At 48.4% G+C, this 26,571-nt stretch overlaps 1 protein-coding gene across 1 annotated transcript; it reads right to left on the reverse strand.

Annotated features, from left to right (window-relative positions):
- Positions 1-949: 949 nt before the first annotated feature.
- Positions 950-25,717, reverse strand: Pabpc1l (poly(A) binding protein cytoplasmic 1 like). The gene is made up of 15 exons (XM_047542462.1): positions 25,372-25,717; positions 23,225-23,418; positions 19,935-20,050; positions 18,156-18,295; positions 17,921-18,015; positions 13,396-13,533; positions 11,641-11,736; positions 8,238-8,504; positions 7,414-7,504; positions 6,550-6,675; positions 4,870-4,976; positions 4,008-4,101; positions 2,703-2,833; positions 2,011-2,085; positions 950-1,705 (listed from the first exon to the last, which is right to left on the reverse strand). Exons 1-14 carry the CDS (start codon positions 25,562-25,564, stop codon positions 2,017-2,019), a joined length of 1,857 nt encoding a protein of 618 aa, XP_047398418.1. The 5' UTR covers positions 25,565-25,717; the 3' UTR covers positions 950-1,705; positions 2,011-2,016.
- Positions 25,718-26,571: the final 854 nt, after the last annotated feature.

A 26,571-nucleotide genomic window follows, 5' to 3' on the forward strand; every position in this document is an offset into this window, starting at 1 on the left:
TGGGAGCCAGATTGTGCAAGGTCTCAGGTTTTGTCCTTCCTGTAACAATGGGAAGCTACTGAAGGTCTTTCACAGGATAAGAGGCAAGATGCTCATTCTGAGGCAGGCTTTCCAATTGTGTGGCAGAGGTCATATTGGAGAAGGGCTATTGCAGATGTAGTGAAGCCATTGAGAGGCTACTACTGTAAGAGTCCATCCAAGTTTGGACTAGGGTGGTGGTAGTGGATTTAGAAGTAGAAAGATTTGAGACTAGGGGGTAAAAATTAATAGACTTTATGGGAGATCAGGAGGGAAAGTGAAGTGGAAGAGGGGGTGGGGAAGCCCTCTGATTTTGGCTTTTGCAGTAGAATGAGGGTGGGGCCATCTGTGGAAACAGACCACTGGAAGAGAACCAGAGAACTCGGGGAGGGGCACATCAAGGCATGAGCTTGGTTTTAGAAGTTGGAAGTGTTAATGATACACCAAGATGGCTGGGGATGTGGTTTAGTGGTAGAGTGCTTGCTTAGAATGTACAAGGCCCTGGGTTTGAGCCTCAGCACACACACAAAAAAGTTATGTCAGGTAGCATGAGACCCAATGCCTAGGAGTGGACTAGTCATCCTAAAGCAGGTGCAAATTGAAGATATGATTGTAAATCACATACCAAGGAGGAGAGAAGGCGCCTCTGCCTGAAGAAGTGCCGGGATTCAGCATTTGAAGAGAAGATGAAATCACAGAAAGAAACTTGAAAGTTTGAAATAGCATTTGAGAGTCAGGTATAGTGGCACGTGTCTATAGTCTGAGCTCTGCAAGAGGCAGAAGCAGAAGGATCACAGGCTTAAAGCCAGTGTGGGTAGTTTAGAGAGGTCTCATCTCCAAAAAAAAAGACCATTTGTGGAGAACAGCGAGACAGGAGTTAAAGCAGACCATCAGTACAACCTTGAAGACTCAGTTGGATTTATTGCTGGGGAACTTATGGCAGTACCCATGTGCTGGGCTGTGATCCTTGCCCATATCTTTTGGCTGCCCCGATACAGGGGAGGCCACAAAGCTGAGGTCTATACCCCTAATGGTCCCAAAGAACCTTCCTCAGAGACTTCTCCATTTCCTGCAGGGGAGGGAGACCCTGATCTGGGAAGGCATTCTAAACATTCCTACATTTAATTACACAACCCCTCCAGCAGCCCAGGGCCTGGAGGCAATTTCTTGCTTCTAAGGTGTTTGCCTGCCCTGCAAGGTGCTAAAGCCAGGGGTCCAGAAATGCCACACATGTCAGATTGGGCAATTTCCCAGATTGTAGCTTTTCCCCTTTTTCAGTCCCTTGTATGAGGTACCCATTTAACTATCCACTGCACTGCAATGGGCCAGGCATTTCTAGTTTGAAGCCGTTACCAATAGCCTCACTCTGTTCCAGTGTACACACCCCTGTGTACGTTAGTACTTCCGGGGGTTCTTTCTTACAGCCAGAGCCTCAGTCAAGTCTGCTCTTTACTTTGCCCCCGGCTCCCTCAGGCTCAAGAAAGCCTCCTATGAGGCAAGATTTTGCAGCACTTTTAATGCACAAAACAAAAGGAAAGTGGCTGGTTGGGTGACCAGCCTTCATTCCATGTACAGGGCTCGAGTACAGATACAGTCCAACTGGGAAATGAGTTGTAGTTCACAGGCCTCAGCTGAGAGCAGGTGATGCTGTTTCTCTTGACAGCCACAGGAGTGAGGATTCCATTTTCTGGGGATGAAAGGGAAAAGACAGTTGTTTCTACAAGATGGCAGCATCCAGTATTCAGCTAACAGAGCCAGCCAGGGCCCAGGGGAAGGCCAGGCAAGGCAGCTGGTGCAGGAGCGCCTCCTTCACTCTTCACCGTTGCAGCGACATCGAGCATCATCTCTGTGACGCGCTCAGCTTCCATGGCGCTTCAAAGCCAGCAGCACAACATGGTTCTCAGTTTCTGAAAGGCAGCCTGAGGCCCAGTTCTCCACAGCTGCTTCTGGGCTCAGCTGCTCTGTCCCTGTCCTCCCACCACAGCCACCCACCTGTTTTCAGTGCATGTATGCCTTTGGCTGCTCCATGGCCTGGTGTGCCTGCAACACTGCCACAGCCTCTTCTATCTGGGGACACAAGTAGGAGGGGCTTAGTGCAGCTTTCCAGCAGGATCCCGAAAGAGCCTGGGCCTCCCCCTCCTCAGCATGATAGATAAAGGGTCTGTGGACCCTCATCCACTGCTGCTTGCAAGATCCCATGCCCCAGTGTCACCTTCTCAGGATAGAGGTACACTGTTGGACACTGGGGAAAACCTTTATACCAAGTCAGAATATAGCTCCTTGTACCAAAACCTGAAGTAGCAAACCCTCAGTTAAGGCCCTCTCCCATCAGGCATGGTGGTGCACAACTGAAATCCCAACAGCTTGGGAGGCTGAGGCAGGAAGATTTTGAGTTCAAAGCCAGCCTCAGCAATTTAGCAAGACCGTAAGCAACTTAGTGAGACCCTGTCTCTAAATAAACTACAAAGGGCTGGGGATGTGGCTCAATGGTAAAGCGCCCCTGGGTTTATCCCCAGTACCCAAAAAAAAAAAAAAAAAAAAAAAAAAAAAAAAAAGAGTGGCCCTGTCCTACACCAACATTCAGCAGGCCCTCAGGTAGCGTGAGCAAGAAGATTAGCTTCATCTGGCCTAGCGTCTGGGACAGCCCTTGTCCTTAGCTCTCCTGCTGACAAGGCTCTACCTACCTTGGCATGGAGGGACTCCGGAGACTCCAGCATGAGCAGCAGCTCTGAGTTGTCAATCTCCAGTAGCATGCCTGTGATCTTGCCAGCCAGCTGGTTGTGTACATCATGGACAAGTGGGTAAAGACGCTCTCCTGTGTAGACAACCGCTGATGGCTTATGCCACACCTGGCCCATACATACCCCAGCACCCAGGATTGGTATTGGGTGGATCAGCGAAGACATCTGGGTTCTTAACCCAGTGCTCCTTCTAGGCTGTGTCACTTACTAGGGACATCTTTTCTCAATTGCAAAGTACCCATGGCAAACCCTGCCTCAGAGGACAGTTTGAAGAATCAAATTTGATACTGTGTTAACAAATTATAGCACAGGACCTAACGAAGTCCGTTACTGTTTAAAGACTACTCTTGTTCATTTTGCAAGAAATAGTTCTAACTAGACACATCTAGACAGAATATAATGCTGAACTTGAGACTTTTTGGAGGGTTGGAAACAAATACATAGGATAAATTCATCTTCCACTATGCAGTATTTCTAGCAATAGGCCTAGGGTTGGTGTTGGGCATGTGGAGGGTTCAGCCAGGATTAGGTTCTTAAATGGGGGGGTCGGGGGAGAAGGGTCTTCCCCAGAGGAAAGTGACATCATTTACAGAGAATTGCTAAGAAAGCCTTCTGCTTCAAATACATTCAGAATTTTTCTTTATAGCCAAGGGATGGGATATGGAATAGCAAAACCCTAATAAATAAGCTGAGAATCAAGGTATGGAGGCCTTCAGTGAGGAGATCTCAGTGACCATGCAGGGAAGAAGCTGCAACCAGGAACAAGCCTGCTCATTCAGTCAGAGTTCATGACGTCTTTTAGTAGGGCCTGACGTGGACTCATGTCATAGATGGAGGTGAACCAGGAATTCAGAGCCCAGTGGGAACCACCGGTTCTTAGGCCAGTGCACAGATTTTTCCCACCTCCTTGCAGTAGGCACCAGGAGATAGATGAAATGTGGCAACAGCTTCCTTCCGGTAGAAGAGATAAACTCTTAACACCCTGGGCCATTTCCTAGCATAAATTCAAGGTCCTACCCTTTCTTACTCTGCCTCCGGACCCTGCATATCTATAGTGTCTCCCATCTAAGTGAATCATGGAACAGCAGAGCTGGAAAAAGCCTTAGGATCTTGGTCTGACCAGTGTTTTAAAAATAAAATAGAGGCAGCTCGGGTAAGGTCACCTGGCAGCTCCGTGAGGTTCGCAGCAGCCTCGCCAGCTCCCAGCCCTCCTTTTGCTGCCCCAGTGTAGGGGTGTCAGCCACTCACCAATCATCTGCTTTTGCTCATGCAGGGGCGCTGCAGCCAGCATGGACGCAGTCAGGGGCTCCTGGCCAGGCACGTGCACGGCAGGCTCCTGGACCTACACAGTGCCGGAGACATGTCCCTTAACCACAGGGATGGGAAAGGCCTCCAAATACTTAAGTGAACACAGGCCTCCAGGAAGGATCTGGAAGAGGGGAGCAGGGGATAAGGTCTGGACAATCAGGTGGGGCAGAGACCCTAACAAGGGCACGTGGAGTAGAAGACAAAGTTATGTTCCAACTTAGATGTGCTGTGAACCCATAAAGGCCCCTAATCAGCGATACCAAATGAAAATCATGCATCACTAATCACCAAGTACCAAATAAAGCACCTTATCGGGTAGCTTTATGGACACGTCCCCAGAACACCCTGTCACATCTTGGTAACTTTAAAAGTGTTTTTGTTGTTTAAAGACCACTCCTTCATTATGCAAAAGATAGTTCAATTGGACACATTGGAATATGATAGTGCTAAATTTGAGGCCTCTTTTGGACAGGAAAATAAAAAATTGCACAGCCTTTCGTTTAATGATAGTGGATATTTTTAGTCCTATTTTGAGGCTTAATCACATTCCTTCAATACCCAGCATATTCTTAGACTATCTTCACTTGCTGTTCAAGAGAAATACTATAGAAATCCAAATTAATTTTGGTAAGAACCTAGGCAAAGCAAATCATAACTAGAAAATAAAATAAGACCCTGGTCCTCTTTCCTCTTCTGCTGACTGCACACAAGTAAATGGAACTTTACAAGCAACACATTAGCCAAGGTTCTGAGCCAGGATTCCCAGAGCTCCGACGAGGGTGTGCAGCTGGGCCAGCCTTACCCTGTGGGTGTTGTGTACGGCTGAGGGACATTTGTATGGCAGGAGAGGCCGGCCTGGTGTAGAACATCCCACCCCACTGGGTCCTGTGGTCTGGGTACCAATGTTGGCTGTAAAAAATAAACAGGGTTCAAATGGCTGCCGTCCACAAAACAAAACCCCAAACAAACCAACGCATTGGTTAGGACATAAAGAAATAAGAACACTTGTGCACTCTTGGCAGGAGTATAAACAGCCGCTATGGAAAAACAACACAAGGGTTCCTCAAAAAAAGACAATTACCAAATCATCCAACAATTCCACTTTGGTATGTACCCAAAGGAATTGAAAGCAGGGTCTCAGAGGTTTGTAAACCCACATCCACAGCAGCAGCATGCACAATAGCCAACAGGTGGAAGCAACCCAGGTGTCCATCAACCGGTGAGTGGATGAGCAATATACAATGGAATATTATTTAGCCTTAAAAAAGGAAGGAGAGTCTGACACACGCTACAGCATAAGTGAATCTTGAGGACACAGTGCTAAGTGAAATAAGTCAGTCACAAAAGGACAAATTTATATAATTCCACTTATATGAAACACCTGTCACATTCTCAGAGACAAAGTAGAATGGTGGTTTCCGGGCAATGGAAGGATAAGGATGGGGAAGTGAGGAGTTGGGGTTTAATGGGTATAGAGTTTCAGTTTTGCAAGAAGAATAAGTTCTGCAGACGGATGGTGGTGATGGCTGCACAAGTGTGAATGAATGCACTAAATGCCACTGAATCATACACTTAAAAATGGGTAAGTGAGCCGGGCACAGTGGCACACACTGTAATCCCAGCAACTTGTGAAGCCGAGAACGAACGTTTGCAAATTTAAGGCCACCTTCCGCAACTTGGTGAGACCCTGTCCCAAAAATAAAAAGGGCAGGGGATGTGGTTCGGTGGGAAAGCTCCTAGGTCCAATCCCAGGACCAAAAAAGAGGTTAAGTGATGCTGGGCAGAAGGGCGCATGCCTGTTAGCCCAACGCAGAGGCCGAGGCAGGCGGGTCACGAGTTTGAGGCCAGCCTTAGCAACTTAGTGAGACCGTGGCTGAAAATTAAAAAAGGACTGGGAATATAGCTCAGTGGTGGAATGCTCCTGGGTTCAATCCCCAGGACCAAAAAACCCACAAGTTAACTGGTAAATTGTTATATTTTGCCACAATAAAGAGAAAAAAGCAGGGTGTCGGGGCCTGGCAGCCACCTAAGGCCAAGGACCGAGTCCAGCTTGTCCATACAGAATCCCCACTTGCCGAGCGCAGGACCAGCACACAGGCGGGAGGAGGTTTGCTGAATGGAGCAATGGCTGTGCTGGCCCTGGAGCCAAAGCCTCCGCCCTGTTCACAGCCACTGTGGTACAATTCAAGATTCAGCTCCTCGCTCTGTGTTCTCAGTAGTCCTCACAAAAGGGACACACTATTCTTACCCTGTTTTAAAGAACAGGTGATCAGAGACAGGAGTTAGCAAGGGCCATCGAGTGAGCAAGTCCCAGGAACTGGTGGCCAAGCTAACTGTACACGACATACACAGCCTCCAAAGTCAGCCTGGCTTTCCAGAGGCAAGGTCACCGTGGAGACCTGTCTTGACTCCCCTCCAGTGCCAACCCAGCTCTGAGACTTGCCCTCCCCTCCTCACTCCTCTTGGCCCTGCCCACACTCACCCACTCTCTGGGTGTGGGGCACCGGGTGTAGCTCCTGGGTGGAGGCCTGGCTGATGCTGACGGGGGTCCGGGGGCGCCGAGGCATGCCTGTTGGCCGGGCCACTGAGGCGGCTGGAGGGTAGACAGCTTGCAGCGCAGAGAAAAACGGAGAGAGTAAGTTTGTGGGATGTAATCACCATGCCCTGGAGGTTCCAGGACTGGGAAGGGGAACTAGAAATTGACAGCAGAGAGATGAGCGACTTCACCTCAACCCAGAACGCCAGGGAGGAGGAGTGTGGAAATCTGCAGTGACAAAGCCGGCTCATGTCTACCCAGAGCCCTGAAATGCCTAAGTACCAGGGTCATGCACCCAAGTCCCCCAAGACAGTGTCAAGTGAATGTGAAGTTGTTTCTCAGGAAGGTTATTCAGCAGTATAGCCAGAGGAGTCTCATTTTCTCAGCTTTATAAGATTTGGGGGGGGGTACCAGGGATTGAACCCACAGACCTTAACCACTGAGCCACACTCCCAGCCCTTTTTTTATATTTTTATTTAGAGACAGGGTCTTGTTGAGTTGCTTGGGGCCTCACTAAGTTGCTGAGGCCGACTTTGAACTCACTAGTCACCTGCCTGAGCCTCCCCGATTTTTCAGCTATAAGTGAGAGAAGCCTTGGAGATAAGGGAGAGTTTTCCAGGGCATGTCTTCTACAGCCTGGCTACTAATGGGGCACTTCATGCAAACTCATTCAGGCCCACACTGAGAAGGGGAAACTGAGGCAGAGAGGTGAAGGAACCCCACCCTGGGGCTTGAGCCCTGCGTTATGCACTGCTTTCTGGGTCCCTCACCCACAGGCTGGGCTGAGGGTAAGGGGGCTGCGTCACTCACATGAAGGTCTGTGTGGCTGGGCGGTCCACCTGGGGGCAGGCTGGATGGGGGCCATGGAGCCAGAGGCACAGTATGCAGCCTGGGCTGGAGGCTGTGTGGGAGAAGAGGACCTAGAATGAGGGGCTCCGCAACAGAGGAGGGTGGGTGCGAAACCTCATGCTCTCAGGGACACTACTGCGGGAACTCTCCTGTCCCCTCTAGGGAACAGGTTTGCAAAAGCCCTCAAAGCTGGCTCAGAAGGTCCATTAGCCCTGAACCCTTTAGGGAAAGATCTCAGATTTCAATCCCTGCTCCTCATCAGGCCTCGGTGCCAGCTGAAGCAACTGCCAAAATAAGGGGGATGTTACCAACCTGGTGGCCTTCAATGGCTTATGTCTTCCTACTTCCTCTAAGTACCATGAGGTCCTTTCCCAAACCATGTTCCTCAGAACAATCATCCAAGAGATGTTAACAGGCATCCCACAAAAACCACCATGAAGCTGCGGAAATGCTACCTGCTTTCTGCCTCTCTGGGAGTCATAATGGATGTCACCATATTAGGTAGGATGGTGGATACAGTAAAGAAATTTAGGCTCCTTTTGTTTGCTGCAACATCTCCCCAACTTATTTGACCAGAGGAAGTCTTCCTGCACAACATTCGAGAATCTCTCAAGCGGGCAGATGCCCCCTGACACTCCACCTTTCTACAGATGGGGCGACTAAGCTTCAGGGTTTGGGACAGCTGCCTAGCGAGCTTTCTGCAGAACCTCTCCCTGGGAGGCTCCCGCCTTCCTGCTCTACCTGTCAGGGAAAGGGTGTGGCGGGAGCTACGGGCAGACTGTCACCTGGGGCATAGCGGGCAGGAAGTAGCTGGAGGGCTGCTGGAAGGAGCCCAAGAGGGGGCGGCCCAGGGCCCGCACCGTGGAGAGGCGCTGCATGTACTGGTTGGTCAAGATGGCCTTCCGCTCCTCTTTGCGCTGGGCCAGTGCCACGTACAGCGGCTTGGTGCCCACGATGCGCCCGTTCATCTCTGTCACAGCCTTGGTCGCCTCTTCTGGAGAGGAAAAACACACAAAGCCAAACCCCTTGCTGTGGCCACCCTCTGTCATCACCTAAAAGCAAGACAAGACAAGGGTTGCTGGGGTGGAGAAGAAGACTCCTGGGCTCTGCTCCCCCCTCCTCCCCCAGGAAGCCCCGTGAGACACCTGTGCTCAGGGGATAAGCTGAGCACCCTGTGTTTACTGAGGCCACTGTGTGCCAGACACTGTGCCTTAACGCGAGGCTCACATGCCCAGCCTCCCGCTGAGGGAGGTCCTGCAGCTCCCACTTTATGGAAGAAAGGGAACTTGTCCAGGTCACCCAGCCAGGGACCCAGACCGCCAGAGGCAACCTCTGTTGCCTCTGCAAGGCCCTGGGCCACGTTCTTTAGGAGTTTGGGGAAGATGTTCTCAGCCTTATTAAAATAACCTCACTGTTTTGGAGTAACTTCAGATTTACAGGAAAGTCACAGTACAGAGCCCTGGGCCTCTCACGCAGCCTCCCCAATGCTAGCCGGGCACATTCTTCCAGTCTCCGACCCCGGCATGGTGCCGTTAGCCAGGACACTGCCAACTCACCTCACTCCACACTTCATTTGAACCTCACTTTTGTAACTAATATTTTTTCTCTTCCAGGATCACATCCACATTTCGTTCTTAAGCTTTCCTGGGTTGAGACGCTGGCCTGGCTCCTGCACGCTAAGGGCTAGAGCTCTTCCCAACCTCCCCTTTCTGGGCCCACGCTCTAACTCGGTCATTTTCAAACGGCCACCCCCCAGCTATACTGGGGGTATATCCACAGATCCCCCCAGGGGAGTCATTATGGAATTCAGGAGGCTGTGAACTTGATGGGGAAAAGTGACATCCTTATTTTCACATTAGCATTTCTTTCCATTATGAATATGGCAATATTATCATGGCAATATTAACCAGGCCTGTGACTCTGTCATGAAGAGAAATCATGTCACTGTTGCTAATCTCAAACTGTCACTTACTCTGCTACCCTGAGAGATCTTAGTTTAATGCATTAATAAAGAAGCTTTTACTGCTGCCACTTAAGTATTTTGATGTTATACTTCAATAAAATTGTTTTTTATAATCCTGTGAATTTTATCATTTGAAAGTATTTTTACAAAGGATCCACAGGCTCACTGGACAGAGATATTGACACAAAAATACTGTTAAGAATTTCTGTTCAGAACTGTTAGTAAGATGCCAGGCTTGGTGGCGCACACCTGTAATCCCAGTGACTCAGGAGTCTGAGGCAAGAGGATTGCAAGTTCAAGGCCAGTCTCAGCAATTTAGCAAGGCCCTAAGCAACTTCGTAAGATCTTGTCTCAAAAAATAAAAAGGGCTGGGCCTGGTGGCATACATCTGTAAGTTCAGCAGCTGGGGAGGCTGAGGCAGGAGAATCACGAGTTCAAAGCCAGTCTCAGCAACTTAGCAAGTCCCTAAGCAACTCAGTGAGACCCTGTCTCTAAATAAAAGAGTAACAAGGGCTGGGGATTTTGTTCAGTGGTTAAACACCTCTGGGTTCAATCTCTAGTACAAAAAAAAATTTAAAATAAAAGTAAAAAGGGCTGGGGATGGGAATGGGGTTGTGGTTCAGTGATTTGATTCTTAGTACCACATGTAAATAAATAAAGGTTCATCAACAACTAAAAAAAAATAATAATATATATATATATGTTAAAAAACAGGGGGCTGGGGTTGTGGCTCAGTGGTGGAGTGCTTGCCTAGCATGTGTGGGGTACTGGGTTTGATTCTTTGCACCACATATAAATAAATGAATAAAGTGAAGGTCTATCAACATCTAAGAAAAATTTTAAAAAAGAATTGGTAATTAAAAAACATGGTAATGATAAAAATTAGTAAACATGCAGAATTTACTATGAACTTGACTGTAAGCTAAGTATAGTAGTTAATTTACATATCAACTAATTTAATTTTCACAATCACTACTTTATATAAAATGGAAAATACATAAAATTATATAAAATCCTCATAACCTGCTGGGCACAGTGGTGCACACTTGTAATCCTAGTGGCTCAGGAGGCTGAGACAGGAGCATCACAAGTTCAAAGCCAGCCTCAGCAACTTAGCGAGACCCTAAGCAACTCAGCAGGACTGTCTCTAAATAAATACAAAAATGGGCTGGGGGTGTGACTCAGTGGTTAAGAGTGCTCCTGGGTTTAATCCCTGGTGCCAAAAAAAAAAAAAAAAAAAAATCCTCATCACCTGATTGGCCTACTGAAAAAGATGATCACCCCAGGTGCCTCAACTCTGAGCAATCCAGATTTATATATTCCCTTTGTTCAGGGACTCTAAGGTCAGTGAATCTCCGTGTGCCGAACGATGACAAGCACCCCTATCCTGCCGCATATGGAGTGCACCTGCTCCATAGGCAGCCCCATGCGCAGCGCTCAGGAGCCTCTAGAGGTTGCTTCCATTTCTGGAAGGCAGTCACTTGCCCAGATTCTACAGCTAGGAAATAGTCTAATGAACTTAAGAGCCCAGCTTTCCAGTACCTACTGCACAAGGTGTGCATGTACTTCCTCGCAAAAGGACCCGTAGCTTTATACCAGGTTTGGTCAAATTCACTGAGTCCCATAGCTTTCTGTCACATTTTTTCAAAAGGCCCTTTACCTGCACCACCCCCCCAATTAGAACCCCTCCCCCCAGATACCAGATTCCCTGAAAGAAGTTTAGGGTTGGATTCAACAGTTAAGAGAAATTCTAGATTGCCTTTTAAGACCCCAACCATCATATATGTGCAGATCCCCAGCCCCGCTGTCCACACTGATCTCTGAGGAAGGCTCCTAATCCCCCCCCCACAGCTCTTCACTGCCAAGTCAAATGCTGCCTGCACTGCCACTTCCTCCAGGAAGCCCTCCCTCCTATCATGTCACTGGCCAAGGTTAGAAAACAAAGGTCCACAGAAATTTCGAGACATAAATTTCCAGGATCTGGCATACAGTAGGCACTCAATAAATACTTGCTACAGTGCACCCCAACAAATCCAGTAGTAGACCATATGTCTACTTTCTTCCTCTCCAACCTAGACAAGGCTACAGCCGGACTCCAAGCTCTACCAGGGTCAGAGCCCTAAAAGGCCCAGCACCCACTCCCTGACCCCCAGTGAGGGGCTGGTGGGGGCCCCGGGTGGGAGGATGAAGGGGCGGCCGTGCCCTGGAGGTGCCCCAGGCCTCACCTTCGCACTGGTGATCACTCCGTAGGGAGAGAACACTTTCCTCAGTCTCTCGTCATCAATGGAGTCATCCAGATTCTTCACGTACAAGTTCACGCCCTGTAGGAAAGGGCACTGCTCGATTCCCCGCCCCCGAGAGCCCCAGGTCACCTCCGAACTACAGGGCTGCCATGGCCACAAGGGTCACCAAGAGCCCTGCCAGCCAGCCTCCTGTTCTCAGACTCCCACAGCACCCCGGCATCCCAGTGGCTCAGCACGCCTGTTACCCAGAAGCTGCAGCCCCCACAGTCCCTCGGCCCCTCACTGCCAAGTCGAAGGCTGCCTGCACTGCCACTTCCTCCAGGAAGCCCTCCCTCCTGCAGCCCTCATTCACTGCATGGGTCCCCACCTCCCTGGCCTCTGCACACTTATACATGGGAGCCACAGAGGGATGCCGAGTCCCACAGCAGGTTAAAGCTCAGAGCGCAGCTGGAACACAGGTCTCCACATGTCAAGGAGGAGCAGCTGGAACCAGAGCTCCCCCAGGCGGGGTCCAGCTACCAGTCCACCACCAGCTGGGTGCCAGGCACTCCCCTGGGTTCTTGTATACATTTTAACATTTAATCCTTAAGAGAAGGAAACTTTAATCCTTATTTTGCCCACATCAAAACCGAAGCACAAACAGGTCAAGTGCATCGCCTCTGATCATCCAGCCCGTAAGTGGCAGACAGAACTGATTCCCGAGGTCTAACCTCAGGCCCTCAAGCCCCTTGGCACTGGATGATGGCCATTCCCAGGGCCTCGATGTCCTCCTTCCAGTCTGCCCAAGCACAAACGCGTGTGAATGCACGACAGAACTGAGACCCCACAGTCGCACAGCTGTATATCCTGCTTGCTCATGTTGTGTGCTGAGAATGGTCTCCTCCAAGTTTATAAACCCCCGAAACTGTGTGCACAATGGTGCCTGCATGGGTTCACACCCGGGTTTCTCAACCTCAGCATAGTGACTTTTTGTGTCAGATATTTCTTTGTTGCAGGGTGTACTGTCCATCATAGGATATTGCCAGCCTCCCTGGCCTCTACCCAGTAGATGCCAGTAGAACCCTGCCCCCGAAAAATGACCACTGAAAATTCCACACATTACCAAATGTCCCTAGGGTACAGAGGAAAAACTGCTCCTCACTGGGAGCTCCTGAGGACGGGTGTAGGTACGTGTGGAATACACCATACGCTTTGGGGTGCACGCACATACGCCCTTCTCCATGAGGGATCTAGAACTTCTGTTAAAAACCTTTGATGGGGCTGGGCACAGTGGCACACGCCTATAATCCCAGTGGTTCAGGAGGCGGATACAGGAGTTCAAAGCCAGCCTCCGCAACTTAGCTAGGCCCTAAGCAACTCAGCAACGCTGTCTCTAAATAAAATACAAAATAGGGCTGGGGATGTGGCTCAGTGGTTGAGTGCCCCTGAGTTCAATCCCTGGTACCCCCCGCCAAAAAAAAAAAACAACTTTTGAGGGGTTCATTTCCCATAGAAGGCTTAAATTGTAAAAGATCTACAATTTTAAAACATTAACTTAATATAATTTTAATGACTGCACAACATTCCCACTTTTAGATGCGACATATTTGGCCTGATTATTCTCAGCCTGGAGTAGGATTTTGTCTATGAGCATTTGGACTATACAGGGCCCTTTGTCCATGAGTGGAGGATGCAACAGGTATGGAGTGGGCAGCGGCAGAGGATGCCAACCAGTCCCACGGGAAGGCCCGGCCTTACCTGGTAGCGGTTCTGCCTGTCCTGCTTCATCTGTTCAAACCTGCGCTTCAGTTCATTCTGCCGCTCTGCCCGCTTCTGGGCTCGGCCCACATACAGCAGCCGCCCGCTCACCTCCTTCCCATTCATTTGATCCACAGCCTGGGGAAGGGAGCAAACTCTGGGTAACCTTGGCCTCTAGTCCCACCTTTTGGGCCTAAGAGGGAACTACCTGCAAACCAGGCTGGCCTTGTGAGCCAAGAATAATCAGTACCAGAAAAAGGTCATTTGAAAAGTTTTGCAGAGTGAATTATAGATTTTAAAAATTTGATTAGGTTTCTATTTTGGAAAACAAAATTGAGATTTGCAAAGTTTCCCCTATTTAAAATTTTAATCATTTTAAATTTAATAAAAATTTTAAATTTAAAATTTAATTATTTTTAAATATATTCAAGTATTCCCATATTTTAAACACACATCACTCAATGAAAGCAGCCAACCTGTAAAAGTTACATGCTGTGTGATTTCCAATATATGACATTCTGGAAAAGGTAGAATGTGAGGTCAGTAAAAAGATCAGTGGTGCCCAGCGGCTGGAGGGTAGGGAAGGTTGAAAGAGCACAGATTCTTAGGGCAGCAAAAACACTGATATTAAAACAATAAATACATGTCCTAATACAGTTGCCCAAACCCACAGAATGTACAACCTAGGCATGAGCCCTCCTGTAATAAGGATGTGTCAGTGCAGGTTCATCAGCTGTAACAAATATGTCACTCTGGTGGGGGACGCTGACAATGGGAGAGGCCATGCACATGGAGGGGTAAGGGACATATGGAGTATCTGTGCCTTCCACTCAATTTTGCTTTAAAAAATAAAGTCTGATCAACCTCATACCCAAACCAGGCAAAGACACATCAAGAAAAGAAAATTTTAGACCAATATCCTTGATGAATAGAGATGCAAAGATCCTTAACAAAATATTGGCAAACCATATCCAAAAACATATTAAGAAAATTGTGCACCACGATCAAGTGGGGTTCATCCCTGGAATGCAAGGATGGTTTAATATCCGTAAATCAATAAACGTAATCCATCATGTCAATAGACTTAAGGATAAGAATCATACGGTTATTTCAATTGACGCAGAAAAAACGTTCAACAAAATACAAGACCCCTTCATGCTTAAAACACTAGAAAAAACAGGGATAGTAGGAACATACCTGAACACTGTAAAGGCTATTTATGGTAAACCCATGGCCAACATCATTCTTAATGGAGAAAAACTGAAACCATTCCCTTTAAAAACTGGAACTAGACAGGGATGTCCTCTTTCACCACTTCTATTCAACACTGTCCTCAAAACTCTAGCCAGAGCAATTAGGCAGACCAAAGAAATTAAAGGGATACAAATAGGAAAAGAGGAACTTAAGCTGTCACTATTCGCTGATGATATGATTCTATATTTAGAGGATCCAAGAACCTCCTCCAGAAAACTTCTAGACCTCAATGAATTCAGCAAAATAGCAGGCTATAAAATCAACACGCATAAATCTAAAGCATTTTTATATGCAAGTTATGAAACAGTTGAAAGGACAATGAGAAAAACAACTCCATTTGCAATAGCCTCAAAAAAAAAAAAAATACTTGGGAATCAATCTAACCAAAGAGGTAAAAGATCTCTACAATGAAAACTACAAAACACTGAAGAAAGAAATTGAGGAAGACCTTAGAAGATGGAAAGATCTCCCATGTTCTTGGATAGGCAGAATTAATATTGTCAAAATGGCTATACTACCAAAAGTGCTATACAGATTCAATGCAATTTCAATTAAAATCCCAATGATGTACCTTACAGAAATAGAGCAAGCAATCATGAAATTCATCTGGAAGAATAAGAAACTCAGAATAGCTAAAGCAATCCTTAGCAGGAAGAATGAAACGGGGTATTGCAATACCAGAACTTCAACTATACTACAAAGCAATAGTAACAGAAACGGCATGGTATTGGCACCAAAATAGACAGGTAGATCAATGGTACAGAATAGAGGACACGGACACAAACCCAAATAAATACAATTTTATCATACTAGACAAAGGTGCCAAAAATATGCAATGGAGAAAAGATAGCCTCTTCAACAAATGGTGCTGGGAAAACTGGAAATCCATATGCAACAGAATGAAACTAAACCCCTATCTCTCACCCTGCACAAAAATCAACTCACAATGGATCAAGGACCTTGAAATCAGACCAGAGACCCTGCATCTTATAGAAGAAAAAGTAGGTCCAAATCTTCAACTTGTTGGCTTAGGATCAGACTTCCTTAACATGATGCCCATAGCACAAGAAATAAAAGCAAGAATCAACAACTGGGATAGATTCAAACTAAATAGCTTTCTCTCAGCAAAGGAAACTATCAGCAGTGCGAAGAGAGAACCTACAGAATGAGAGAATATCTTTGCCACTCATACTTCAGATAGAGCACTAATTTCCAGAATATATAAAGAACTCAAAAAACTCTACACCACGAATACAAATAACTCAATCAACGAATGGGCTAAGGAAATGAGCAGACACTTCACAGAAGATCTACAAGCAATCAAACATATGAAAAAACGTTCACCATCTTTAGTAATAAGAGAAATGCAAATCAAAACTACACTAAGATTCCATCTCACCCCAATTAGAATGGCGATTATCAAGAATACAAGCAACAATAGGTGTTGGAGAGGATGTGGGGAAAAAGGTACACTCATACATTGCTGGTGGGGTTGCAAATTAGTGCAGCCACTCTGGAAAGCAGCATGGACCCACCATTTGACCCAGCTATCCCACTCCTCGCCTATACCCAAAGGAATTAAAATCAGCATACTACAGAGATACAGCCACATCAATGTTCATTGCTGCTCAATTCACAATAGCCAGACTGTGGAACCAACCTAGCTGTCCTTCAATTGATGAATGGATAAAGAAACTGGGGTATATATATACAATGGAATATTACTCAGCTATAAAGAATAAAATTATGGCAGTTGCAGGCAAATGGATGAAATTGAAGAATATCATGCTAAGTGAGATAAGGCAATCTCAAAAATCCAAAAGATGAATGATCTCACTGATAAGCAGATGATGACACATAATGGAGGGTGGGAGGGGGGCAAGAATGGACGAAGGAGGGACTGTATAGAGGGAAAAGAGAAGTGGGAGGAGTGGGGGGGGGATGACAGTGACTCAAACCTCATTACCCTATGTGAATGTATGATCACACAAGTGGTATGCTGTTACTCCATGTACAAACAGAAACAACATGGATCCCATTTGTTTACAATAAAAATAAATTTTTAAAAAATGGCATCATTCAGGTCAAACCCTGACAGAGAGACCGAATGAAAGAATAAATAAATAAATAAATAAAGTCTGTTAGAAAATAACTTAAATTCAAGATCTTATTGCATCTATATGTGGGTAACTTAAACACAGGAGCAAGCAAGGTGACATGATTACTGCTAGGTGTGATGGGACATGCCTGTAATCCCAGCTACCTGGGAGGCTAAAGCAGGAGGATCCAAAGTTTGAGGCCGGTCTGGGTAACTTGGTGAGACCTTGTCTCAAATTAAAAAGGTCTAGGGATATAGCTCAGAAGTAGAGCATTCCTGGATCAATCCCCAGTACAAAAAAAAAAAAAAAAAAAAGACAATTGTAATCATCCTTCACTTCATGTTGTATTTCACAGTAAAAAAGAATCCTTTTTGCTAACTATGAGAACTGTAAGTCTTTAATAAACATTTGTGTCTTTGCTGGGTATTGCAACATACATCTATAATCCCAGGGACTCGGAAGGCTGAAGCAGGAGGATTGCAAGTTCAAGACCACTCTCAGAAACTTAGCAAGGCCCTAAGCAACACAGTAAGACCAAGTCTCAAAATAAATAAAAATGGCTAGCAGGTGTGGTTCAGTAGTGAAGCATCCCGGGTTCAATCCCTAATACCAAAAAGAAAAAAAAAAAAAAAAGAAATATTTGTGTCTTAAACTAAGGATCTAGCAGACTTAGGCCAGTTAACTGCATAAAAATTCTGCATCCTCTGTCAGAAATCATCTTCTCTCTGTTATCTATGGACATTGAACTGAATTTTCATTAGTTCAACCACAAAAACCAGAAGTCAGACCCAAGCATCGCCTGACTCAGTGGCTAGGATTTTTTATGGGTTTTATTTTTTACACTAGTGTTAGTGAGGATAAATGAAGGGTAACTGTCTTAAGTGGCCAGTTCATTAGTAAACATTTACATCTGATGATGATTTTGCTTCCCTGCCTAAATATTCAATTCTTTGAACCTCGAGGCTTAGAAGTGACCATGGAAGGATGAAGGATGAAGCCTGTGGCCCAGAAGGGCCCTGTCTGCAAATGGGACTCTTCCACCCTCTTGGCCCAAGCAGAGGGGACTTCCTTCCCCTCCACAAGCAGCTGGAGGGCCCTGCTCCTGGTCTCCCTTCTTCTGAGTCCTGGCTCCGTACCTCCTCCCTGGAGCAGAGCTGTGGGGAGGATCCTACCTTCTGGGCTTCCTCATGCTTTTCAAAGTTGACAAAGCCGAAGCCCCGGGAGTGGCCGCTGTTGTCCCTCATCACCTTCACGCTCAGCATCTTTCCTGGGAAAGACCAACCTGGCTCAAAGGGGAGCTGGGGAGCCCCGGATGTTCCCTCCCCAGGAGGGCCCTCCTCCATGGCACACCTGGGTGTAAAAAGAGGAGCGGTAGGGGTCCCCTCCTCCCTCGGGGAACACACACACCGAACGGGGAGAAGAGGTCCCGCAGGCCCTGCTCGCCCACGTCCGCATGGAGGTTCTTCACATAGATGTTGGTGAACTCCAGGGCCCGAGCTCCCAGCTCTGCCTCCCGCTCCCTGCGAGACTTGAAGTGGCCCACGAAGCTGTGGACACACCACCAGGTTAGGCAGCTGCCAGCCCTTAGCCACCCCCTCACCACACCCCCAACCCACCCAGGAACTTTGGGTCACTTGAGCCGGTCACTGTCCTTCCCTGCCTCCACATCCCCCACCAAGAAACTGGGCAGGGCCATACTACATAGATTGAACCTATCCAAGACCCTCCAACAGCCAAGAGGCCGTGTTCCAGAGCTTGTCCCGAGGGTAGGTTCAGACTTCATTCTTGTGACGAACACACACCATATACCAGGCAGCTACGAGCACAGGATGTAAGAGCATGAATTTGGGATTCAGACAAGAACTTGAATCCTCAGTCTGCATCTGGCTCACTGTGCAGCCCTGGGCAAGTTACTTCACCTCTCCGAGCCTGTGCTCATTCTTGTAAAACTGGGATCAAACTCACATCACGGGGCTTTCCTCAGTCATTTAACACACACTGGGTGTACTAGAAAGGCAGGGCTTAGTCGATCAGACAAGGCCAAAGTCAGTGTCACTCTGGTGGATGGACTGAAATCACTTAAATACAACATTAGTTTTAAGTAATTTCCAAGTTCATGTAAGCACATCTTGGAGAGTACCCTTTTCCTTTTTCCTTTTTATTTATATTTTTAAAGAGTCTCATTGATGCTCAGGCTGGTGTCAAACTCCTGGACTCAAGCAGTCTTCCTGTCTTAACCTCCCAAGTAGCTGGGCCACCAGATATACACCACCACACCTAGCTGGCACGTACCCTCAAAGGAAAAAAAAAAAAAAAAAAGCATAGCTGTGTGCAGGAGCCATGCTTATAGTCTCAGAGACGTGGGAGGGTAAGGCAGGAGGATTGCAAGTTTGAGGCCAGACTCATCAACTTAGCAAGACCCTGTCTCCAAACATAAAAAGGGCTGTAGGTGTAGCTTTGTGGTAGAGCACCCCTGGGTTCAAACCCAAGAAAGAGAACTGAGCACAGGAAATGCTGGTGGTGATGAAAAGCAAATGGTAGAGGTAAATCTGAGTAAATAGTCGCTAACAAAAATGACACCTGTTTGAGAACTGGTAAAAGCCCACCTAGAGCGGTGTGATGGGTCAACAGGACCCTCTCCTGAGGGACCCAGGCAAAATGCCCCAGGTGCATCTCAAAGCCACCTTCACTCCACAGCACTGAGGGCTGGGTCACCAGCCGGACAGAATCAACACTGGGGAGGGGAGCGGCCAGAAGCAGGTTCTCGCCAGCATCTGCGTCTTCCTATCTGTGAAGTGGGGTTGCCACTGGACTTGGACAGGCTAAGCATGTGCCTGCTTTTCCTTCTGTCCCCAAGTCCCGTGAAACAACACACAAGGTTTAAGAGAAAACCCACAGCCATACTGCGAAGACTGGAAAACAGATGAAATCACTGAGTCCAGTGATGAGTTGGCCTTCAGCTGTCCCCTCTCAAATTTTGAGATCATCACTTCATTTCTGACCCAGGACAACTCTCTAACACCCAGTCTGACAGTAGGAGAGAGTCCCTGAGAGGTCAGGCGGCTTGCCTGAGGTCATGCTTCCAGGAAGACTGCTGCCCAGTGTCTGGGACCCATCATCCTAGTTGGTGGCTGCCATGATCCCGTCCCTCCAGCCACCGTCCCTCCCCCAGGCATGGTCACTTACACTTTGCGGTCATTCAGCAGCATCCCATTCATGGTGCTGATGGCCTGCTGTGCAGCCTCATGGGTCTCGAAATGCACAAAGCCGAAGCCCCGGGAGCCATGCTCGTCACATACCACCTGGACCACAGGGAGGAAGGAGAGACAGATCATCCACCCCCAACAGGAGCTCCAGGAGAAAAGGATGACAAGTGAACGTCCAGTACCCGAGCGCTTGCTATGTGCGTGTGTAAGACAGTCCCGTGAGGACCGGGGTGGAGCTCAGTGGGACAGAGCTTTCCCAGCATGCACGGGCTCTGGGTTCCCTCCCTAGCACCAGAAATAGAAAGATAATCCTAGTCACGAAACAGCCCTGTTGTAGAGATGGGAAACCAAAGCTGGAAGAGATCAGTCCACTTGCTTAAGCTAACAGAGTAAGGAGGAGCTACACCCTCAGCACGAACACATTCCACCTACACCAGGGCCAGCTGTAACGGCCTCCCTATGCCAGCGGCTCTTCAAACCCCCATCTTTGCAGCCCATTTTCTTTCTTTCTCAACAGGACTGGGGATTGAACCCAGGGATACTCTATCACTGAGCTGCATTCCCAGCCCTTTTATTTATTTTTTATTTTGAGACAGGGTCTCACTAAGTTGCCTAGCGAGGCCTTGAACTTGTGATCCTCCTGCCCCAGCCTCCCAGGTAGCTTCGATTACAGGCATGCACCACTGTGCCCAGCCTGGGATGTTCTAAAATGTGATTCTGACCAGTCTCTTTAAGCTCCAGTGGCTTCTACTGTGCACAAAACTCTCAGCATCTGAGGCTTTCCAAATGACCTGCACAACTAATCCTGCTTCTAATGCCCAGCGCACACCCGACCTCCCCAACCCCAGACAGGGCTCTTTCATCCACACTCAGTCATGTTGGCTGGGACCCCACTCTGGGCTGCACACCTGCCAGGGCATCATATACTTTTCTTGCTATGTTTGCGAGGAGGACCCTGCCGGACAATTTTTAACCTGAGTTAAAAGGGAAAATGGAAATAAATGACTAGTCCAAGGTCAGCCAGCAGAAATAGCTCCTTAATTATTTGACCTGCCATTTGTATGCTTTCCAGCACTGCAAGTGCCCTTCTGCTGGCTGTACATCCTAACTCGGTTCATCCTACCACAACCCTATGAGGAAGGTTCCTCCTACCACTGTCTCCTTTTTAAGAGAAACCAAAGTATGGCAGGTTAAACAACTGGCCCAAGATCACATAACCAGGAAGTAGAAGAGACAGGATTTGAACCCAGGACATCTGGCCTCAAAGACCACGGTCTGACCTCATGTTGCCTCCCTGCTAAGCAACTGAGTTTGGCACTTCAGTGACCTGACTCAGGTCATGTGCTCTTCCCACAGCCACACAGAAACCTCCCTGACAGCCAAATGGCTCTCTCTTTCCTCATCATGATGACCATGCTTGTCTCTCAGAGCTGATTTCCAGCTATTCCTAAAAGTCTCACCATCTCCAACTGGCCTAAGAGCGCCCAGGGCTAGGGACCACATGGTATGCCTTGTTTCTAACCTGGCCCACGACAGGGCTTCATTAAGCCTGCAAAGACTCGCCTGTATCACACACAGCTTTCAGTCTAATCCTCAGTGTCCCAGAGGACCTCGAGGTCTATATGGGGGGAAGGACATACTGTTTCCTGTTTTCTTCAGCGGCAAATTCATTAGTTCAAATTCTGATTCTGCCACAAAAACTCAACCCTCAATGCAGCATAACTGTGGACAAGTGACTCCAACTCTCTGAACTTCTGTTCTCAAGTGCAACTCAGTGGTCCTCCTTTGCACACTTTAAGGGACTGTGGAAAGAAATTGGATGTGGCCATATGTGCAGAAAACCTAGCACAGGAGGAACTTAACGAATCTGCCATTGCTACTAAAGGGTATGTGTCTTCCACTGACCCTCAAAATGGGGAGCAGCCCCGTCACAGGGAACCTTAGCATATTACTGTACCTGAAGCCTCAGTCTGCTCCTCTGAGCCACAAGGAAAGTCCCTCATCTACAGGGAAGGTGCGAGGCATTGAAACTTGAGGACTGTGCCTGACACAAAGTAGTACTCAGGAAAGTTCCCTCCAGGAAGGTGGCTGCCCCAGAGGCTGCAGGGTAACTCACCAGCCATCCCCATAAAATGCAGGGGGCAGAACACCCAGGTTTAAGCCTTCTGGCCATCATACACCAACCTCTGCTGCTCCACATCTTCATATACAAAGTCAGAACAATCAGAGACCTTCTCGAATGATAATACATCCCATCAGTCAACAAATATTTATTGAGCACCTATTATGTGCTGATGGCCAGTCAAGATAATGGGATGCAATAGTGACTAAACACAAGGTCACTACTCTGATTGAACTTGCATTCTTTGGAAGAGAAATCTTTTTGTTTTGATGCTAGGAAATCAAACCTAGGGCCTCATGTATGCTAGGCAAGTGCTTTATCATTGAGCTACATCTCCAGCTCCCAAAGAAATCTTAAGATGTGGCAAGGACTGGGGTGTAGCTTGGTAGTTGCATTTGTATTTAGCATGCACAACAGAAACAAGATGTGATCCATTGATTGCCATGACGGCCCCCATTCATGGCCTTCCTGTAGCCTTTATCCTGTAATTTCTAGTGCCCTCTCACGCTGTATGTGAGCTAGTCTTGTGTCTTTCTTTGGCCTATATTTGGCAGAAATGATGGTGTCTCAGTTCTGAGTTCAAGTCTCAGGATGTCCAGTGAGTTTCCACTTTCTGCCTACTAGGGCCCTGCCACTGTCAAGAGAATGGCCCAGCCTAGCCTGCTGGAGGATGGAAGGCCACAGGGAGGAAAGCCGAGGTTCCCAGCTTACAGCCAACCACTGCCTCATATGCCCCAGAGGCCTCCCATCATGTTCAAGTGGCATATGAGGGAGTCCAGCCAAGGCCAAACCAAATTGCCCGCTGAGCTCAGAACAAACCTCCAACTGCAGAATTATGATCTAAATTAATGGTTGTTGATTGCTACCACTGGGTTGGTCACACAGAGAGCTAGCAGATTTTTTTTTTAAATTATTTTTGTAGTTGTAGATGGACACAATACCTTAATTTTATTTATTCATCTTTATGTGGCGCTGAGGATGGAACCCAGGGCTCCACCACTGAGCCACAACCCCAGACCTACAGGTAATTTTGATAGAGCAGCTACTGTGCTTGCTGTACCTGGGACCTCACTGAAAGGACCTTGTAAACTGTAAAGGGAAGTGTTGGTTAGCATCCTGTCCCACACAGGTATTTGTGGCACACCCACCTTGCACGAGAGGATGTTCCCAAAGGTGGAGAAGGTATCATATAAAGCCTTGTTGTCAATGGAGTCCTCCAGGTTCTTGATGAAGATGTTGCCCACACCTGATTTGCGGAGTCCTGGGTCTCTCTGGGACCACATGATGCGGATGGGTTGGCCTTTGATCACCTCAAAGTTCATTGTATCCAGTGCCCTTTCCGCTGCACAGGAAGAAAGAAAGGGATTTCCTGACCTTGAATATCTCTGATGCTTAGTTAGAGCCAGAAAGCAAGCCATTGTCTGGTTCTCACCTGAGACACGAGCCTAAAAGCTCGGGAGGGATGGGCTGAGGAATAATGCGCATGGTGCTGCTCCCAGCTCCCACTACCATCTCGCATAGGCATGCGAGCAAGGTTTCCTATCCCCATTTCACAGAAGGAAAACTGAGTCTTATAAGGATGAAAGGTCAGTGACAGAGCCAGCTCTGTTTTGTCCTCTGAAGCACAATGAGTCAATGAGAATGTAACAGAGGGGTCCAAATGATGGCAGTGGTATAAGGAAATCAAAGCTCAGAGGTGATAAAACAGCAGAGCTGAGATTCAATCTCAAGTAGTCTGGCTCTGAGGAAAGTGAACGCTGCTTGAGCCAGTTTCCTCACCTGTAAAGTGAGGACAATGACATTACCTGCCTCTCCACACAGCAAAGAAGCAGTGCCACCTACCAGGCTGTTGGACAGACGGGAAAGTAAGGCATGCAATGTGACATGCCTGCACTTTGCACTGATGTGCAATAGGAGTTTGGTAGTTGGCCAAGTCCACCCTCATGCCACTGCCACAGCCTCTAGGACAATATACTCTTTCTGCTCTGGGGACTTGCTAGTTTCCGAGGCATGGAGGGAGCCGGGGAAGCACAGAGGAGCAAGCCTCAGGAGCCCTCGTTCTTCATCTAGTCCTGACATCAGCAGCCAGGGGCAAGACTCCTGCTCTCTGCAGCTCGGTTCCCCTGTCTATGAACTGGGACCAAAAGGTCAGGTCCCGCTTCACTCGCCATGCCTGCAGAGGGGTTGGGAAGCCAGGAAAAGGTAGCAGGTGGGAGAGCAGAGGAAGGGGAAAAGCACCCTGCAATACAGTTCAGCTACAGCAAACCCCCAACTCAGGAGAACTTGCCTAAGAAAGTAAGTCACTTTCTTGTGGACGTGGGTGGGGCAGGCCTTTTTGGGTCGTGTTTCTGGAGTGTTACACCACAATATTACAGCTACTATTCATACTTTTTCAATGCAGGTTCTCATTCTGCATGTGTGTGTTGGGGGATGGTTGGAACCCATGGCCTTACACACGCTAGGCAAGCACTCTACCAGAGCGTCATCCCCAGCCCACTAACCACCTCCCTTTTTTTCTTTTTAGACAGGGTCTTGACAGCTTGCCCAGGTTGCCCTCCGACTTGGGATCCTTCTTGCCTCCGCCTTTCAAGTTGGACTCACAGGGATCACACAGTTCTCCGTTCTTTCTGCTCTGGGGGTAAGCCTTAGCCCTGTCTATAGATTGTGAGGTCCTGGGGTGGTTTGCCCCAGCTTGGCTCCTTTATCCTCTACTCTCAAAATAGGTGCAGACATACTCATCTACAAATTCTCCTCATCTACATACAAATTCTAATCAATCCTATGGGAGCTGAGAAACCAGCCCAGAAGGGAGGACGTTTAAGGGATGGAGAAAGTGGAGACACCAGTGTAGATCAGGCTGCCGGAGGCTTCCGCACCCTCCAGCTGTGTCATCTTGGCCGTCTTCTTCCCCAGGTGCTTCGAATCTCTCATCCTCACAACCACTATCGAAGGCAGAAAGGACCCCCATTTTGCCGACAAGCAACCGAGCTCGGAATAGTTGGGTAACTACAGCAGCTGGGTTTCTATTTTGGGCGGCGGTCAGATCTGCCTTATCCCAAGGCTTTCGCTGTTTTCACTTGTCTCTCGTCTTTGCAAAGCGGGGCAATACTTGTAAACAACGCAGTTAATTGCCAATTCTCGCTTCACTTACTGAGCCCCTTCCACGACCCTGCATCTCCGGGTCTCAGTTTGCCTGGCTGCAAAATGGAAGATTAAAGCGAGGGCGCCCAGTGCGGGGTGCGGTCTATCTGGACCTGGAGCTCCTCCCCTCCCGCTCGCCCTCCCCGGGGCTCACCGTCGGCAGGCTGCTGGAAGTTGATGTAGGCATAGCCCAGGGAGCGCCTGGTGGCCACGTCGCGGCACACGCGGATTGACAGGATGGGGCCGGCGGGCGAGAACGTCTCGTAGAGCATGGCCTCGTTCACGTCTGGGTGCAGGTCGCCCACGTAGAGCGAGGCGAGCGGGTAGCCCTGACCACCGGCGTTCATGGTGGACCCGGCCGGGTGCGGGGGAGACCAAGAAGCGGGTCACCGTGTGACCCGCGCTCAGTGGGCAGGAACCTGGCCTGCGGCGGCGCAGGACTATCCCGCCTGCGAGCGCCCGTCCGCCCCTTCCCTTTACCGCCTCCCGCGCCCTGCGCGCCAATCGCCGGAGCCCAGCCCCACCCCACCTGGGGGCCCTCAGCCACCTCAAGGCGCAGGTGGGGGACATCTCGGAGCCCGCCTCGGAGGAGGGCGCAACCCTCGGCCGACCCAAGGTAGAGCGGCCGAGGCGGGGGCGGAGCAGCTCAGCAGGGCGGAGGGCGGGCGGGACTACAGATTGAGTTCTAATCCCAGGTCGGGCAGTGCCTTTCTGGACCCATTTTCCTTCTCTGTGAAATGAATGGGGACTCCCTCATGTCAAGGATTAAAAACTGCTTTTTGCGCTTTTCACTTACAGAAGGGAAAATTCCGAGCCAGACACGCTGTTTCAACTTGGGTGCAGAATTGTTATCCTGCCTGCGGAAAGGCTTTTCTGAAACAGCGCGATCCAGTCCGCCATTCTGTGCAGAGAATGGAAGCGCCTTTGTGACTGGGGACTAAAGGCTGCGCGTGAGAACGTGAGGATCCCTATTCTTAAGGCCTCCTTGCCACTCGCTGTTATACCGCCAAGACCACTTCGTGACGCATCACCTCCCACCTCTGTGGAGCAAGCCTTTCCACCTGCATCCACCGGGGGTTTACTTCTGATCCAGCCTGCATGGGAACAGTAGGGACCTAAGAGTAGATAAGGGCCAAGGAAGTGGCCCTAAAATAAGCAATGAGGCTGTTTGCAGCCTCAATCTATGTGAGGAAGGGCCATTTTGTTAAAATTCCTGTCCATTGTAGACTAATACTTTTCCGTGCTTCTGCCAGGATCTCAGGCTTCTCCTGGCCTTAAATTGGGTGTGGCTTCCACAGGTTTAACAGTTCCTAAACTGAGGGCCGGAGTTGGTCTGACTGTCCAACCCACACTA

Source organism: Sciurus carolinensis, chromosome 2, assembly GCF_902686445.1.
Source record: "Sciurus carolinensis chromosome 2, mSciCar1.2, whole genome shotgun sequence".
Classification (NCBI taxonomy): Eukaryota; Metazoa; Chordata; class Mammalia; order Rodentia; family Sciuridae; genus Sciurus; species Sciurus carolinensis.

Bases quoted from the DNA above. Each gene is read 5' to 3' on its own strand.
- Pabpc1l (XM_047542462.1), bottom strand. From the start codon at position 25,564: ATGAACGCCGGTGGTCAGGGCTACCCGCTCGCCTCGCTCTACGTGGGC. The intron at 2,834-4,007 runs GTGAGTGGCTGA...TTGTCTACACAG, and splicing joins TGAGCAAAAGCAGATGATTG to GAGAGCGTCTTTACCCACTT. The intron at 2,086-2,702 runs GTAGGTAGAGCC...TTGTGTCCCCAG, and splicing joins CGGAGTCCCTCCATGCCAAG to ATAGAAGAGGCTGTGGCAGT.